A 17,014-nucleotide genomic window follows, 5' to 3' on the forward strand; every position below is an offset into this window, starting at 1 on the left:
ATTTTTTTCCCCAAAATGAGCGGAACTCGAGGCAAGGTGTCGGTACATATTGATCACGTTGGGAAGCAGTCGTCTCAAAGCTTCACTGAGCTTTTCCAGAGGAAGTGCAATCCGCGCTTTTCCTGTTGTTTGGGGGTTTGTGCTCAGCTTTTTTCACTAGATTGCAGTTGTGGGTGAGGTTTGCTGCGAGTTGTGTCTTGTGTCAGTGACTGTACCGGGCTTGTTCATCTCCTTGTGGACCATAGCAGATAAAATTGGTACAAATTCTACCAGGAATCCTGGAATTTGGGCTGGGAGCCAGCAGCCTTACAGCTGGAGAAACCTCCCAGTGCATCTCAGGGTTTAAGCTCTGAACAAATTCACACAGAGCTTTCAGAACACAAAAGGCTTTTGGAGCTTGGAAGGTTCTTCTCCAAAGTGTCTTGATACGGACTGGGTAGGCTGTGAACTCCAAAATATTCAATCCATGGATGTAATCCTTAATTTCTGCCATCAGCAGTTGATTCCCCACCTTTCCCAACCTAAAACCAGTTTCCAGAGCGCATTATTTGCTCTCTAATAATTACTAATTGCAGTTTTCTGGCTCGGTTCGAATTGCTTAATTTCCTGTGGTTATGTGCAGTTGTGGAGGGTCTGGTCAGCTTTTCCTCGTGGATCAGGGCTCACAGAACCCTGGAATATCCTGAGCTGGAAGGGGCCCATGAGGGCAGTGAGCTCCAGGTCTCACAGCAGCTGCAGTTTCATCCTCAGCACCCCATTACCTGCGACTTCATCATCTCGCACGGTTTCTGTCCCACAGATAAACAAGCTGGAGCGGTTTAAAATCAGAATATTTGCTAGTATTTCGTAGATTACGGCTTTAAATTCTGCATTGTTTCTTTGGCTCACTAACACAGAGACGTGCAGCGCTCTCCTGGTTTTGTTTCTGGGAACGTTTCTGGCCTTTATTTCCTGCCCACCTCTGAGGGCGTCTCTTGGCTGGTTTTTGTACAGAAATGGGCGTCACCGCCTCCCCGTGTCTCCCTTGGTGTCCTTCCCCTCTCTCTGGTGCCCTTGGTGTTGTGTTGGTGCTTCCCAGGCTCTCCAGAGGTGCCAGATCCAGGTTCTTTTTCCCTGGAATGAACATCAAGGTGGATAATTCTGTCCCTCGCTGTCACAACTGACCCAGGTGCCCCCTCTAACCTTGCAGCCACTAATTCCCCAAAGCTCTGAATTATCTTCATCCCTTTTTCTCCATCGAGATCTGAATTTTCTGCTTTAAAGTGTTTGGGTTCAGAGCGGGCTGACGCCGTGTTGGCTTTGCTGAAATTCCAGCAGGAATTCCAGGGGCAGGACAAGGGGAATGGCTTCAAACTGAGAAAGCAGAGCTGCATTGGATGGTCGGGAAAAATTCCTCCCCGTGAGGATGGGAAAACCCTGGGATGGTTTTTCCAGAGAGGAGATGGACTCACCGTCCCTGGCAGTGCCCAAGGCCAGGCTGGACGGCGCCCTGGGACGGTGGGAGGTGTTAGAAAGCACAGGATGCAGTCATAAAATCATGGAATGCTTTGGTTTGGAAGGGGCATTAAATCCCATCCAGTGCCAGCTCTGCCATGGCAGGGACAGCTCCCACTGTCCCAGGCTGCTCCAAGCCCCATCCAGCCCGGCCTGGGACACTCCCGGGGATCCAGGGGCAGCCACAGCTGCTCTGGGAATTCCATCCCAGCCTCTCCCCACCCTCCCGGGGAGGAATTTCTTCCCGATCCCCCACGTGGCTTCACACAGCAGCAAAGTTGCTTCTTGGTGGAGGATTCTGCGTTTGGCACAGAATTGAATATTTGCATACAAGAAAAATGTGTTTTATCTGTGTCCTGTCCGGAATAATTCCTTCTTTTGGACAACACCTGGTATTAAAGAAGATAACAGAGATTTTAGGAGGAGCAAACTTGGGGCATTTAGCTTTTATCCCTTGAAGCGTTTTGAAAGCCTGGAAATCTAGAATAGCCTCTGACATTTTTTTTCAGAGCTTTATTTTTGTGTGGACTTGCCAGAAGGTCCCCACGTCCCTGGTATATTTAGCTGGCCGTGCTGCCATGACTTAGCAAAATCCCGATTCCAGCCTCTTTTCACCCAGCCTCTGCCATCTGAGCCTCAGGCTTTGAAGGAAGGCTGGAGAAAACAGGTCTGGAGATTTCATCCTGGCTCTTCCCAGCGTTCCAGGGGAGGGAGAATTCCAGAGCCGAGGTTTTCCATGGAGCCCATCTCGCCTGGGCCCCGTCAGGGTTTGAGTCCAAGGGCTATTTTTAGTAAGACAAAAAAACAAACATTCCTTTCGATTAGTGCTGGTCAAAGGGAAACTCCTGCAGAAACCAGTCTGGGGATGGGATCTGCGCTGGGACTGAGGTGAGGTTTTCCTGCTGAGGGATTTGATGGGCAGAATTCCCTGTGATCAGGCAGAGGAGGCTCCTGGCTGCTTCTGGGATCTCTGTTTTAACCTTCCTGCTCTGGTTCCTTTTTGGAAGCTTGCTCCTGCTCTTTGATTGCTCCTTTAATTTCTCTGTTCCTTTTTTGGGGGAGGAGAGTCCTGATTCAAGGTCTGGAGGGTGGTGGGAAAGGGTTTGGATCTGCCTGTGTGCTCCTGTGGCTGGGGGAAAGGAATCACGTCACGTTTTCCCATGAATAATTCCTCTGCATTCCTCCTCCATTCGAGCTCCCTCCATAATTTCCTCGAGCTCCTAATCAATCAGCTAATCAATTTAATTAGCTGGTCCCATCCCAGAATGTGCAGGTGCTGCTCTCCCAGCCTTGGGAATGTCTGTCCCCACCCACTGTGGCTCCAGAGTCACCTGGAGATGGGAGGGAAGAGCCCCTGGAGCTGGGAATGACAAAACCTCTGCTTAATTAGCAGCAAATTGGGCTGAGGGCTGCCGGTCTGGTTTCTGCTCTGGGACTTGTGATATTCCTGGTGGGAAGTGATAAAAGGGTCTGTGGGGAGGGCAGCACCTCTGCTGGCCGACATTCTGGGGAAGGAAGTTCGAGAATTCCCACTTCAGCGCCGTGCTCTGGCTCTTGGGATAATTCAGAAGCAAGCTGGGATTTGGGAGCACAGCGTGTGACTCTGAAATCCTGCTGTTCTCTGGGGGTGATGGTGGTCCTCAATTCCCAGTTTTCCATCACCAGCTGGAGCAGGTAAAGGGACATTTAGTGGCAGCTCCTTGGATTTTCACGCTGGGTTTTGTGTTAAGTTGTGGGATTGGATCCGTGCTCAGGTACAGGATATTTGGGATATGATGGATCCATGCTCAGGTGCAGGATGTTTGGGAGGTGATAAATCCGTGCTCAGGGACAGGATATTTGTGTTGTGGTGGGATTGGATCTATGCTCAGGTACAGGATATTTGCGAGGTGATAGGATTGGGTCCATGCTCAGGTGCAGGATGTTTGGGATGTGATGGATCCGTGCTCAGGTGCAGGATATTTGGGAGGTGATAGGATTGGATCCATGCTCAGGTGCAGGATGTTTGGGATGTGATGGATCCGTGCTCAGGTGCAGGATATTTGGGAGGTGATAAGATTGGGTCCATGCTCAGGTGCAGGATATTTGGGAGGTGATAAATCCATGCTCAGGTACAGGATATTTGGGAGGTGATAAATCCGTGCTCAGGTGCAGGATGTTTGGGATGTGATGGATCCATGCTCAGGTACAGGATGTTTGGGATGTGATAAATCCATGCTCAGGTACAGGATATTTGGGATGTGATGGATCCATGCTCAGGTACAGGATATTTGGGAGGTGCTGGATTTTCCCCACAACAGGACAATACCAAATCTAAGAGCTGTTTTTATTTAGATTCTTCTCAAGAGCCTCGTGAGGCTTTGCTCTCTCTTTTCCTTGGGACTCCTTGGAATAGAGAAGCTTCTCTTGTTCTCAGAGTGTCTGAGATGCTTTTACCTGGTCCCAAAGTCCATTCCGGGTGCATCAGGCGTTGTCCATGGATTTGGAGTGATACAAGAACCAGCTTCATTGCCTTGGAAGAACACAGAGCTTTCCAGGATTATCCCTCCTCCTGCAGCACCAAAGATCAGGACTCGCTCTAAACCATTCTTGGTGGTTTAAAAATCTGCCCTATTTGTCCCAGAGCTCCTGAGCGCTGGCAGAACGTTCTGGGCTCTGCAAGGCTTTGTTGTTTCTCTGTTCACCAGCACCTTTTCCATCACAGAAACCAACCCTGCTGCGCCTGCACCTTCCACCTCTGTCTGCTGGATATTTAGGCTCCTCTTCCTCTCCTCTTTACAGACCAAACCGCAGATGTCTGGTGTGTAAATCCTCCCAGTTTCGATGTGTCTGTGCCTCCCCAGTCAGTGCCAGCTCACAACCACATCCTAATTATCATTTCATTCACTGCAACAGCTCCAAATCTCGGTTTATGTTTAATTTCTCAATCCCCAGAGCATCCTTGCACCGTGTTTTAAGATATTTTTGTTGTAATGCTCCGTCCGGCTGTGGTCCAGTGCAGGGGCTGGAAAGCTGCAGCGCAGAGTTTATCTGTGAGGAGTTTACTGGTCCAGATATCTGGAAACAGCCTCTTTAACCAACCACTTCTTCCCTGGGGTAAAGCAGGGTTCGTTCCCTTGATATTTGGCTAAATTGTGCCCTTTTTTTGTGTGTTTGCAGATGTTCTCAAACAACGATGAAGCTGCGATCAACAAAAAACTGCCCAAAGAGCTGCTGCTTCGGTGAGTCCTCTCCCTGGACACCGGTGGGTTGTTGTTTGCATCCAGGATTTTGCTGCTCCCAAATCGTGAGCTTGGATCAGGTCGCTCGTAAAGCCAGACCCAAACAGAGAGAGGCAGGTCAAAGGTCTGTGTCAGCAGTCTGTGCTAAATGGGATTAAGTTTTTTTGGGGGGGGTTTAAATGCTGGATTGATTTGCTGGTTGTCTGTGTGGTGAATGGAGGAACTTTAAATCAGGTCCTTAACGAGAGCGAGGATCATTAATTCTCCTGATGTGGAGAACAGGATTCTGCTTCTCTGAGGTGGTGAGTTTAAAGCAGAACTGAATCCCTCTGCTCCAGCTACACTCGAGTGGACTTTGTCCTGTCAATAGGAGCCAGATGTTCAGCTCCTGGCAGCACGGTCCCGTTGGCAAACACCAGACAGATCAGATTTTGTGGGTTGTTGGGTTTGAAAGTCCTTTAAGGTCTCTGTGGATAATTCTGCCTTCTCCTGTGCTTCCCTGTGGGAAGCAGGAGGGAGCATTGGGGTGGTTGTCCCTCGTTTTGGGCTCTGGAAGTAGAGCTGAGTTTGTCAGTGCTTTGAGCTCAGGTGTTGGACTGGAAATGGGGGAAGCAGAGGCAGGTGGAAGCTTGAATTATTACCAGCAACAGCGTTGTTGCGCTGCAAGAAACTGGTTCTGTCAACACTCGGTGGCAGTGAGGTCTGGGGAGGGAAATGTGACCCGGGGAAGTGCTGCTGGCTCACTTCTGGAATGAAAGGAACAGGGAGAAGGGATGAGTATCTCTCATTTTCAGTGCCCTGCCTCCTCTGGAAGGGTATTTCCCACCTGATTCCATTTCTTTTGTTCCAGGATGGCTCACCGCAGAGCACAGTGTGTGGCTGTTAGAGCCCTCCCTGCTGCCGGGGTGGATATTTGGGATCGGGGCCTGGGACACAGGAAATGATCCTCCGTGGGTTTGGAGAGCTCTGTGTGGAACCAGAACCTGGGAACGAGGGGCACCCGTGGGAGGAGCAGGATGGAGTCACAGCCTCCACAGGAGGAGTTTGCACAGGGCTCTGCAGGTGGCAGCTGCTGTGCTGGTGCTGAACCACGGCTGGGATGTGGGGCAGCAAAAGAGTGGTGAAAAATCGTCTTTCTGGATTTTCTGAGGCGATTCCCTTTTTGTGATAGGAGCAGGTGGCACAAACCTGGGCTTTGTCCCTGTGCCGAGGTGACAGGACTGGGGTGGGTTGGGGACAGGTTGTGAGGCAGGGAGTCTGTGTGGCACTGGGAATGTGGGGAGTAGGGTAGAGGAGAACAAAGGTGGGTTGAGGGAATGTAAATGGGATTTGGTATGGATTTCAGGGGAAGGAGAAGTGCGAGGGCATCGGGCTCCCCAGGAGCAGAGCCTTGCTTGGAGCCTGGGTGAGGTTTCTGACAGATGGAAGTGGAATGGTCCTGAGGGAGCCGGAGGCTGAGGTTTGGCTCATTGCTGCGTGTGTGAGGATACAGCCACCTCCAGGTGTCACCTCCCGGCTCTCAGCACGCAGGGGACAAAGCTGGGGCAGGGGCAGCAGGGCCAGGACATGGATTGGTCACCACCTGGCTGTGTCCCAGGGTTTGGAGCAGCCTGGGACAGTGGGAAGTGTCCCTACCCATGGCAGGGGTGGCACTGGATGAGCTTTAAGGTCCCTCCCAACCCAAACCATGATTCCATGAGCAGCCCGGACAGTTGGAGGAGGATTTGTGGCAGGAAGGAGGGAAGGTCCTGCACGGAGCAGGGAATTGCATCAGGACAAACCCCAGCGTGGCTGAGTTCCCACACTCCTGCCCTGTGGAAATGTCTGTGCCAGTTGTGTCCTGCTGTCCCTGATCATCCCAACCTGCTGCCGAGCAGGGAATTGTTCAGGATCGGGTGGAACCGAGGGGAAATGGGGAGTTGATAAATGTTTAAAGCTCATAAGTAATGGTTTGGAGAGCTGGAATTCACTGTTAGCATACTGCGAAAATTAATTACTGTGCATTGACAGTGCAGCCTTTGAAAGAGAAGCTTGGATGGGTTTTCTGCAGGGATCTCCCGTAAATGGGTGTCACTGTGTGCAGCACAAAGGCTGGTGTGTTTGGGCACTGCTCTGGGAAGTCCTGTCCCTGCTCCCGGCACTCCGACGGCTTCGGGGTCCCCTGCGCGTGGAGTGAAAGCTGCACTTAGGCAAAACAAAGAGGAGGAGGGTGTGAGATGGGAGAAGAACAGCCTTTGTGAGCCCTAAAAATACAGGGATGGACCAGGAGGGTGCTGCTCCTGAGGGCTGTCCTGGGACATGGCCCTGGGAGCAGCAGTGACATCGGCGACGTTTGTCCTGCGTGTCCAGAGAGCAAGACAGGGGTGGGGAGGTCACAGAATCCCGGGATTCTGGGTTTGGGGTTGGAAGGGGGATTAGGGATTGTCTGTTTCCACCTGCCATGGCAGTGACACCTCCCACTGTCCCAGGCTGCTCCAAACCCTGGGACGCAGCCAGGTGGTGACCAATCCATGTCCTGGCCCTGCTGCCCCTGCCCCAGCTTTGTCCCCTGCCGGCTGAGAGGTGACGCCTGGAGGTGGCTGTACCTTCACACACGCAGCAATGAGCCAAAGCAGCGAAAAGCAGAATTCCCTCCGCTGCCCCAGCTCCTCCCTGGGCAGCGTCTGCCTCGGTGACTCGCAGCGCTGAATCCCTGCCTCCAGCCGTGGTCGTGTCCCCACAGCCTGTCCCTGTTCCCCTGCATTCCCACTGCTGCTGGAAAGCTGCTTTCCTTCCCTGAGGCTGCCTGCCGCTCCTGGCGGCCAGCCCCCAGCCTGGATTTCCCCTGGCAGAGGTGAATTTCTCCGCTGCCCTCCCGAAGGAGATTTCACTCGCCGTGCGCTCGGCCGGGAGCAGGATCAGGATCGGGCTGCGGGAATTCAGCTCTTCTTGCAGGGTCACAGGCAGGTCAGGCAGTTTGCAGCTCTCTCCTGGCCTAAGCAGCTTTGACTCCGTGCTGTGCCCATGCAGCCCTGCCCAGCACATCCCCAGCCCTGGCTCTGCCAGCCCGGGTTTATCCCTCGGGAGCTGCGGTTGTGCCCCGGGCAGCGCTGAGGTGGCAGCGGAGCCGTGGTGCCCGTCCCTCTGCCCAGCCCCTGGCAGCGGGGTTGAACTGGAATTGAACTGGAATTGAACTGGGGTGACTGGGAGGGGGGTCGCTGGCAGAAATTGGGGTGGATAATTTTAGAAGGCTGAAGGTCTAAGCTGGCTCGCCTCGGAGCCAGCAGCGTGCAGGGATTTCATGAGAGTCCTGTCCCTAATCTAATTAGAGCAGCAGTGGGAAAGTGAGGAGTCCTAAAAACCCCTGAGTGGATTAAGAGGTTGAAACCTGAAAATTGCTCAAAGCGAGTGTGTTTTACCCAAACTGTGCAGAGCTGAGCTGCTCAGACAAAACCAGACGCACAGGGAGTCCCTTTGCAGTGAGGCAATTTAATCTGCTGCGATTCCAGATTTAATTCCTGTTTGGGAAGCTCAGCCTGCCTTCATCTGTGATCACTGTTAGATGATAAAGTTAATGTTGTGGATTATTTCCTCTTTTTTTTCTGAAGAATAAGAAGACTGATGTAAAAGGGCCCATCAGGCAGCTGTGAGCAGGACGGGAATCCTGTTTGGGTGGAAAAATAAATGTCCCAGCACGGTGCCTCTGGGCCTGTTAATGCAGAACTGGGAAAAATCCATCGAGCAGTGCCGATCAACCCTGTGCCGCTGCAGCTCAGTCGCTGCTTATTTGTGGAGTTCGGGGTGTTTCAGTCTTGTCCAGCAGCTCCTTGGAGGGGGAAAAATCCCATCCTCGGGGCTGCAGGGGAATTCTCAGCTCGGTCACGGTGCCTGCAGCACTTCACCCGTGCTCCTGCTGCTCTTCCTGCTCCACGGGGAGCGGCTGGATCCAGTTCTGAAACGGTGAAAATCCACAACCAGGGAGTGCCTTGCTGGGGAAAAATCCTTTTTTTTTTTGCAGCCTGATTCTGCTGAATCATCGACTCAGGGTCTTGGATAAGTGCAGGAGGAGCTGAGGGAACACTGGAAAAGTCTCTGGAGCTTCTCAGAGCCGTGCTGGGGAAGGGAGGGCGGTGAGGGTTTGGCCGGGGTGAATCCCTGTTGTTGTGTGGGCAGGCTGCGAAGGGAGGAGCAGGAAGCGGAGGAGAATTTATCTCAGATCTCCCAGCCCTGATAGAGAGGTGAGGTGATCATTAACAGTCCGGGGTTCCCATGGGATTTGAATGAAAATAGAGAAAACTTCCCGTAGTGAGTGACCTGTAGAATTTCAAGTTTTATTTACTCCTACGATGGGAATTTGAGCATAAGAATTTTCCCCAGCTTCCCTCATTTCCCAGGCTTTCCTGGTCTTGCTGTGACGTGGTGCTGGATAAACCCTTGGACACCAATAAATGATGTGGGGTTCGGGGGGAGCCTTGTGTGTAGGCAGGGAGGATGGAACTGCTCCGAAATCCAGAATTTGGGATTCCAGACCCTGTTAAAGTGGGCTCTTCTGCAGAGCTCTCCCCCAGCACGTCACTGCCGGATTTGTCTCATGGCAAAACTCAGAAGTGCCTTGAACCCTTTGGATCTTAACCCCTTGACTCCTTGGATCCACGAGTATCCCTGGGAAGTGCCTGAACGTGGCTGTTCATCCTGGCTTAGCTGAGTGCTGCTGTGTGATACCTTCAGCATTGGTGTTCTGATAAATAATCTGCATTTCCCCTCCGTCAGGAGCACCCTTTTCCCCCAGTTTTGGTGTTTCTGAAGGGCTTTTCCCATCCCTGCTTCTCAGGATGCTCGTGGCTGACAACATTTTGCCTTCGAGTTGAAAATATTCAATTAAAATATTCAAAAAAGCTCCAGTTTTATAGTTGTTCCCAAAGGGAACGAGGCCTTGATGTGCTCCCCACCCTCCGCTTGACCTCGTCTGCTTTGGGACACGATTGTTTGAATAGCCATAAACCATAAACCGACATTGAAATCCCATTGAATTTTATACATTATTGATGTTGTTGGTGCAGATTAGGAGCTTTCCATGGGCTCCGTGCTTCCTGCATCCACGGCTGGGGGTGGTGTGATCCCGAGGGCAATCCTGGCACTCTCAGCTGTGTCATTCCTTTATCCCAGGAATGGTCCCGGGGTCTCGGGTTTTTTCTCCTGACATTCGGGTGGTTTTAGAGTCTTTTCGCCTTCTGCAAAGCTCTGAGCCAAACTCAAGAAAGACGGAGTCTTCAGGTTCTGATCTTCGAGGTTGCGCACTTCGTTTATTGTTTCTTATCTTACAATTTTCTCAGTGCCCAGCAAAGGTCTGTGCAGCTGCTCGGGCATCTGGCGACTCCTCCTCACACTGGGCTGTCGATATCTTTTATACTAATTGCTACGTATTCTTTATTTATCATTGTTTGCCAATACCTATCACTTACACTAAACAGGTCATCTCTACTTTGAGCCAATCTCTTTAAACCAGTTTGTGCCACCGTCACTGCAGAAAATGGAGTGAGGGAAGGAGAAAGAAGAAGCAGGAGACAGCGCCCCAAATCCTCCATCTTGCTCCCATCCACTTCCACACTAAAAACCCAAACCTACTGTTTTCTCACCCTGTGATAAGCTAAACTCCAATATTCCACATTCTTGTGGCTTGCAATCCTTCCCGCAGCGCAGGAAGCCTTTCCCATGGACTGGGATCAAAGCCAATGTCCCTCTGGGCGCTGGGCCAGGGTCCCAGACCCCCCTGCCCAGGTCCCTGACCCTCCAGGGCAGCCAAAGGAATGCCCTGGACTCCAACGCCAGGGTGTACCCACGGTGACACTCAGCACTGACCCTGGTGTCGTTGTCCCTCCTCCATTGTCCCATCACTGACCTTGGTGTCATTGTCCCTTCTCCTTTGTCCCATCACTGACCCTGGTGTCGTTGTCCCTCCTCCATTGTCCCATCACTGACCCTGGTGTCATTGTCCCTCCTCCATTGTCCCTCCTCCATTGTCCCATCACTGACCTTGGTGTCGTTGTCCCTCCTCCATTGTCCCATCACTGACCCTGGTGTCATTGTCCCTCCTCCATTGTCCCATCACTGACCTTGGTGTCGTTGTCCCTCCTCCATTGTCCCTCCTCCATTGTCCCTCCTCCATTGTCCCATCACTGACCTTGGTGTCGTTGTCCCTCCTCCATTGTCCCATCACTGACCTTGGTGTCGTTGTCCCTCCTCCTTTGTCCCATCACTGATCTTGGTGTCGTTGTCCCTCCTCCATTGTCCCATCTGGCTCTGCCGCTTGTGGAAGTGCAGAATCCTGGAGTGGTTTGGGCTGGAAGGGACCTCAAAGTCCACCCAGTGCCACCCTTGCCATGGGCACCTTGCACTGTCCCAGGGTGCTGCAAGCCCTGCCACGCTTCCAGGGATCCAGGGGCAGCCACAGCTTTTCTAGGAAAGCCATTCCAGCTCCTCCCACCCTCACAGGGAGGAATTTCTTCCCAATATCCCATCCTGCCCTGCCCTCTGGCAGTTTGCCCCCATTCCCCCCATCCTGGCACTCCAGGCCCTGGGGAATTGCCCCTCTCCACCTTTCCTGTGGCCCTTTCAGGTGCTGGGTCCCCCTGCAGCTGCTGTTCCCCCGGCTGAACCAGCGCAGCCTTTCCTCACGGCAGAGCTGCTCCAGCCCCGCCATCGGTGCTGGGAAACGCGGGAATAACCCGGGCACCGGGACCGGGCCGTGGCTGGAGCTGGGAGTGAGGGGTGGCACCGGGGGGTGGCTCCGGGGGATGGCACTGCCCACTTCTGGGAGCTGGGAATGAGGGATGACACTGAGGGATGGTTCTGCCCACTTCTGGGAGCTGGGAATGAGGGATGGCACTGGGGAATGGCACTGGGAGATAGCGCTGCCCACTTCTGGGAGCTGGGAATGAGGGATGGCACTGAGGGATGGTGCTGAGGAATGACACTGCCCATTTCTGGGAGCTGGGAATGAGGGATGGCACTGAGGGATGGCTCTGCCCATTTCTAGGAGCTGGGAATGAGGGATGGCACTGAGGGATGGCACTGGGGAATGGCACTGCCCACTTCTGGGAGCTGGGAATGAGGGATGACACTGCCCATTTCTAGGAGCTGGGAATGAGGGATGGCACTGGGGAATGGCACTGCCCATTTCTGGGAGCTGGGAATGAGGGGTGGCACTGAGGAATGGCTCTGCCCATTTCTAGGAGCTGGGAATGAGGGGTGGCACCGAGGGGTGGCACCGAGGGGTGGCACTGAGGGATGGCTCTGCCCACTTCTGGCAGCTGGTGCTGAAGGTGTTGGGGTGTTTAGTCAGAGCCAGCCCAGTGTCCCTGGTGCTGCTCCGTGTGGGGCTCCTGCAGGGCTCCCCTGGGGTGAGCAGGCGGTGATTTGGGGTCAGAGCCACCCCAGGGTGGGAGGGTTCTGTTTCCCCGTGGCTCCACGGCCGTGTTTTGCTTCCATTTGGGAACTGCTGCCTCTGCACTTCCTTTCACAGTTCAGCTTTCAGCCAAATCACAAAGAAGTTTTGCTGTCCCAGACCTTTTTTTTTTTTTTTTTCCTTTCCTCCCCCCTTTTTGTTTTCCACGTCCCCTTTTGGTTTAAATGTCAATAACCAATAAGGTATCTCTTCTTTCTGTTCCAGAATTTTCTCTTTCCTGGATGTGGTCACTCTGTGTCGTTGTGCTCAAGTTTCCAGGGTAAGAACCTTCCTCCTTCCCGGTGGATTTTAGCAGGGGGGTGGATTTGGGTGACAATCCTCTCCAGGGGGGTTGGGCTGCTTTGTGCCACTCTGCTGGGCTTTTTCAGTGTCCCCTGGCAGTCCTGGAAAATTCCCATAGTAGCAGTGAAGGGGAATTCCAAGCTGCAATAGCGTTTTCCAGTGTCCCAGGTACAAAGGGGAGAGGGGGCTGATGTTTTGCCCAGAACTTTCTCCTCGCTGTGGGTTTGTACAGGGAGCTCACCCTGCTGAAATCCCAGCGTGGGATGAGCCTGGAATGGCATCCTGGGGCTTCTGCTGGAAACACCGGGATTTTAATTCACAGAGATGCTGCACAGTCAATGAAAGTTCATTTTCTCCTTGGAGTAAGCGTGGAAATAGAGGAGTTGTTCTTACCCTTTGTGAGCTTAATGAACCCCAACTTGGATTATTTGCTTGGGAGAATTCCTCCAGCTGGACTGGAAGGTTCATTGACCTGGAGCTGCCAGCTTTGTTCAGGTGCTTTTTCCTGCCACTGGCTGGTAACTCCCAGGGGAAGCAGCAGAGCAGGGATGAGGTGGGGATCCAGAGAAGGTTCTGGAGCGGTGTGTTCACCGTCCTGGCTGGGTGACACCTGCACTGACCCATCCCTGCCGGCTCCAAACCTCAACCACTACGGATTTAATTACTCTAACCGCACACACACACACACACACAAAAAAAAAAGCTGTTTAAACACGGTTAATTGCATTTAAAAAAAATACCCTGTGTGGTGTCTGGGTGTTGGAGCTCACCTGAATGACGCAGGGAAAGAGCTCCCAGCTGAAATCCAGCAGAGCAGTGTTGGCCACAGTGGGCTGTCAGGGATTCTCTGCCAGTGTCAGGGTGTTCTCCCGGCCTGTCCCAGCTCCTGTTTGCACAGGGAGCACGGCAAGTTCCTGCAGGGACGTGCAGGAAGGTTCTGGAACCTTCCCTACGCCGCCCATGGAATTATGCAGCCACTGGGGCATTTCCAACTGCTTTTCTCCTGGCTGTAACCAGACCTTAAAACGAACGTCAGCAGTGAGGTTTAACCCCTCAGAAAATCAATCCGTGCTCATTTCTGCCGTCTGTTGTGGCTCTGCACCAACTCCTGCCCAAGAGCTGTGATGGGGAGGGGCTCGGTGCACGTGGGATTTGGGCCTGAAACCCCACTGTGTCTGTCCCTGATAACTGAAACTTTAACTACAGCTCTGTGCTCCTCACCTGGCTGAGGCCACAGCGACCAGCTCCGAGTTCCTGCTTCTCCTTTGGGGCAGGAGCCACGGGGGATTTGGGGGATTCAAACAAAAACCAAACCCTCTGTCAGCCTCTGCGGGGTCCCCTGGGGGCCTCACCCATGCCCAGGTGTCCTTGGAGGATAATTCCAGCCAGGAATGTGAAGATGCCCGAGCTCCAGGCGCTCTCCTGGCTCACAACCTGCACCTCCCGAGGGAGTGGAAGCTCCTCAGAATTCCGAGTTGTGAGCAGATCCTGCTCCCTGCAAACGCTCCTGGTGCCTGCCCGCTTCTCCCTGCTGGCTGGAGTTTCCTGTTGCTTTCCCACCTGGGACAGAAAGTTGTTTTTCAGAGGAACAGATTGTGATTAGCTCCCCACTAACCTTATTTTTTTCTTTTTTTCTTTTTTTTTTTTTTCATATTAACCCCACATTTACATTTTTTTTTTCCCCCCGATAAAGGCCTGGAATGTTCTGGCCCTGGATGGCAGCAACTGGCAGCGAATTGACCTGTTTGATTTCCAGAGGGATATTGAGGTATAATTAAGTGACATACAAACCCTTTTTTTTTTTCTTTTTTTTTTTTCCATGTTAAAATGTAATTACAGCCCGGAACGGATTCCTACTCCCACCGTAACCCTTTCTACCTTCCCTGGAGATAGAAATCATTAATTTCAGTTCTTCAGCTTCAGGGGAGTCTTTTTAAAGTCTTGGCAATCCATTCAGCTTTTGAAAATGGACAGAATTCTGTGTCCCTAGCGAGGCTTAAAAGCAGCAGTGGAAGGGAAGTGGTTTTTGTCTGCTCTGCAAACAGAAATTAGTAAAAAAGGTACATTTTTGGGGAAAACTGCTGCTTGTGGAAGAGAATTTCAGCTACTCCTTGCACTCAGATGAGAACACGAGGACTGAATCGTGGCCTGCAATATTTGCATCTTTAACCCCGAAAATTGAAATTGAGGCGAAGACGATTTGGGGAGGACAAGGTCCAAATTACCCCTAAAAGGTGCAGCTTTGGAGCCGCTCCCTCGTAGCTGAACCTGTGGGATTTGGATCCTGCAGCAGCAGTGGGGATGAAAATTCAAATTGCCTTAAGCAGGAAAAGGGATGAGGAAAGAGCCCAGTCCTTAAGTCTCTTCTCAGGATGTTTTATCCTGTTTAAAACACTTCGGAGGAGGGAATTGGGGAACGTGTGGCTTTAGCTCGTGGCGTCAGAGAGGCGTTAGGGGCATCCAGCGGCTGCTTGTGGGAAATCCAGCCCTGATTTTGCAGGAAAGCGTTCAAATAATCCCTTTGTGCGGCTGAGGGTCAGGGGATGAGGAGCAGGAGCTGTCGCCTCAGCAGGGTCTGAGTGGGAAGGAAATGGGGGGTTTGTAATGAATCCTTCGCCTCTGAAAAATCCTGGATCCGCGGGATTATTTACGTAGAGTGGAGATCTCAGGGTTTTCCTGATGCCTGGAGCGGCTCAGCCTGGGAGTACAAACCAGGCTTTTCCCGTTTTTCAGTGCTTTTTGGGTGGTTTTCATGTCCCTGCACATCAAAACCCGTGTTCTTGCCTAAGCCCAGGCTTCCCCCTCTGAAAACAAACCCCTGGAATTCGTTGTACCTCACCTCAAAGCTCCTGCTGGGCCCCCTGGCGTCCCCAGCCTCTGCTGTAACAGAGTTAAATCCACCACTCCCTGTAAATTCTTGATAGAAACACGTTTGGCTCCTCTAATTGGAGCAGAACTCCTAGGAACAGAAATCCTTGTGGGATTTTGCCAAATCGGGGAGCGTTTCAGCCTTTTTGCAGGGCTGGGGAGGTCGAGCATCGGCCGTGGAGCTTCTGCCCCGGTGTCCTCAGAGCTCACCTGGCCGGTGGTGGGGATGAGTTGTGTTGAGCCTGGTGGCTGATTCGAGGGGGTTTTTGGACTGGAAAAAGAATTCTGGAGGAGAATCCTCATCTCCCGGAGGTCCTGAGCACCGGTTAGTGCTGGAAGGACCGAGGGATGCTCCTGCTCTGTGAGGAGCAGCCAAAGTGCAGGGGAAGGCTCTGAGTTTCTGGTACAAATGTCCTCCAGTGGTTTTGCCTTTCAGGGGAAAGGTAAATCCCGGCAGTGATGGGGTCTTTGGGTCCAGATTCGAAATTAAAAAGCCTTTCCTGCATCTCTGGAGCACAAATGGTTGAATCCAACTGGTGAGAGCTGGCTGTGCTCGTCTCTGTTTTGAGCAGAAATTGGAGTTTATCCATGGGCTGTGCTTGGAAATCGGGGCTGTAGCTCCTCTCTCCTTCCCTGGGGAGTCCGTGCCCGTGTCCAGGAGCTCCAAAACGGAGGAGATGTCTCAAAATCCTTTCTCTGATTTGGTGTTTTTTTGGATTTTCCTTGTCTCTCCATCTTCAGAAGCTGAATAATCCCTCCCTCCCCTTCCCTCAGCCCGTTCCCACCTCATTTTTAACCCCCTTAGCGCCGTTTTCCCTCCAAAAACCAAATTATCCTTCACCTGCAAAACCTTCCCTCCACCTCCCTGGAGCTCTCTGGGGTTCTCACGTGGCTCCTCCTGTCTCCCCCAGGGCCGAGTGGTGGAGAACATTTCCAAGAGATGTGGGGGATTCCTGCGGAAGCTGAGCCTGCGGGGCTGCCAGGGAGTGGGGGACAACGCCTTAAGGTAGGGCTGGAAAATGGGGACTGGGGAGGTTCTATCCTCACTTGGGATCCGAGACCCCCTCAGGATGTCAGAACCTGGAGAGCAGAGTGGCACAGATTGTTCATTTCGCAGCTAATTCGTGGATTTTTTATTTTTTTTTTTAAATTATTATTTCATTCATCATTTTTATAGTTTGATTTGTCAGGTTTTTTTTGTAATTTGTCGGGGGTTTTATGATTTAATTTGTCTTTTTTTCTTTTTTTAAAATTTGATTAGTTCTCTTTTTTTTAATAATTCAATTGACGGGGGTTTTATCATTTAATTTATCATTTTTGACCTCTCCCAGCGGCCGTTTCTCTCAATTCTCATGAAAATAAAGCTGAGGGTGATGGGTGAATCTGGTGCCTCCAGGCTGGGACATCCCAGGGCGAGAGGTGGGGCAGCAGAAATCAGGGATTTTCTTGGGTTTGTTCCTGATTTTCTTGGTCATTTTCTTCCTCATAGATTCTTTCCTTTTTGATTTCTTTCTTGATTTTCTTGGTTCTTTTCGTTTTTTGGATTTTCTTCTTGATTCTCTTGATTTTATTCTTGGTTTTCCTCTTGACTTTCTTGATTCTTCTTTCTCGATTCCTTTCTTCTTTACTGATCTCCTCCTTGGTTTTCTTCTGGTTTTTCTTGGGTTTCTTCCTGGTTTTCTTCATTTCCTTGATTCTTTTATTC

At 51.9% G+C, this 17,014-nt stretch overlaps 1 protein-coding gene across 2 annotated transcripts in view; it reads left to right on the forward strand.

Moving 5' to 3' along the window:
- Nucleotides 1-17,014, forward strand: part of FBXL20 (F-box and leucine rich repeat protein 20) — a 37,703-nt gene that overhangs the window by 7,642 nt on the left and 13,047 nt on the right. The window contains exons 1-5 of one of the 2 annotated variants that reach the window (XM_040087554.2): nt 4,274-4,294; nt 4,654-4,715; nt 12,364-12,418; nt 14,135-14,209; nt 16,221-16,315. In XM_040087554.2, coding sequence (XP_039943488.1) covers nt 4,654-4,715; nt 12,364-12,418; nt 14,135-14,209; nt 16,221-16,315 — 287 coding nt within the window. In that variant the 5' untranslated portion in view covers nt 4,274-4,294. Of the gene's footprint in view, nt 1-4,273; nt 4,295-4,653; nt 4,716-12,363; nt 12,419-14,134; nt 14,210-16,220; nt 16,316-17,014 lie in introns of those variants that run through there. The other variant, XM_040087552.1, reaches the window with a different exon arrangement.

Source organism: Hirundo rustica, chromosome 27 (genome assembly GCF_015227805.2).
Source record: "Hirundo rustica isolate bHirRus1 chromosome 27, bHirRus1.pri.v3, whole genome shotgun sequence".
Classification (NCBI taxonomy): domain Eukaryota; kingdom Metazoa; phylum Chordata; class Aves; order Passeriformes; family Hirundinidae; genus Hirundo; species Hirundo rustica.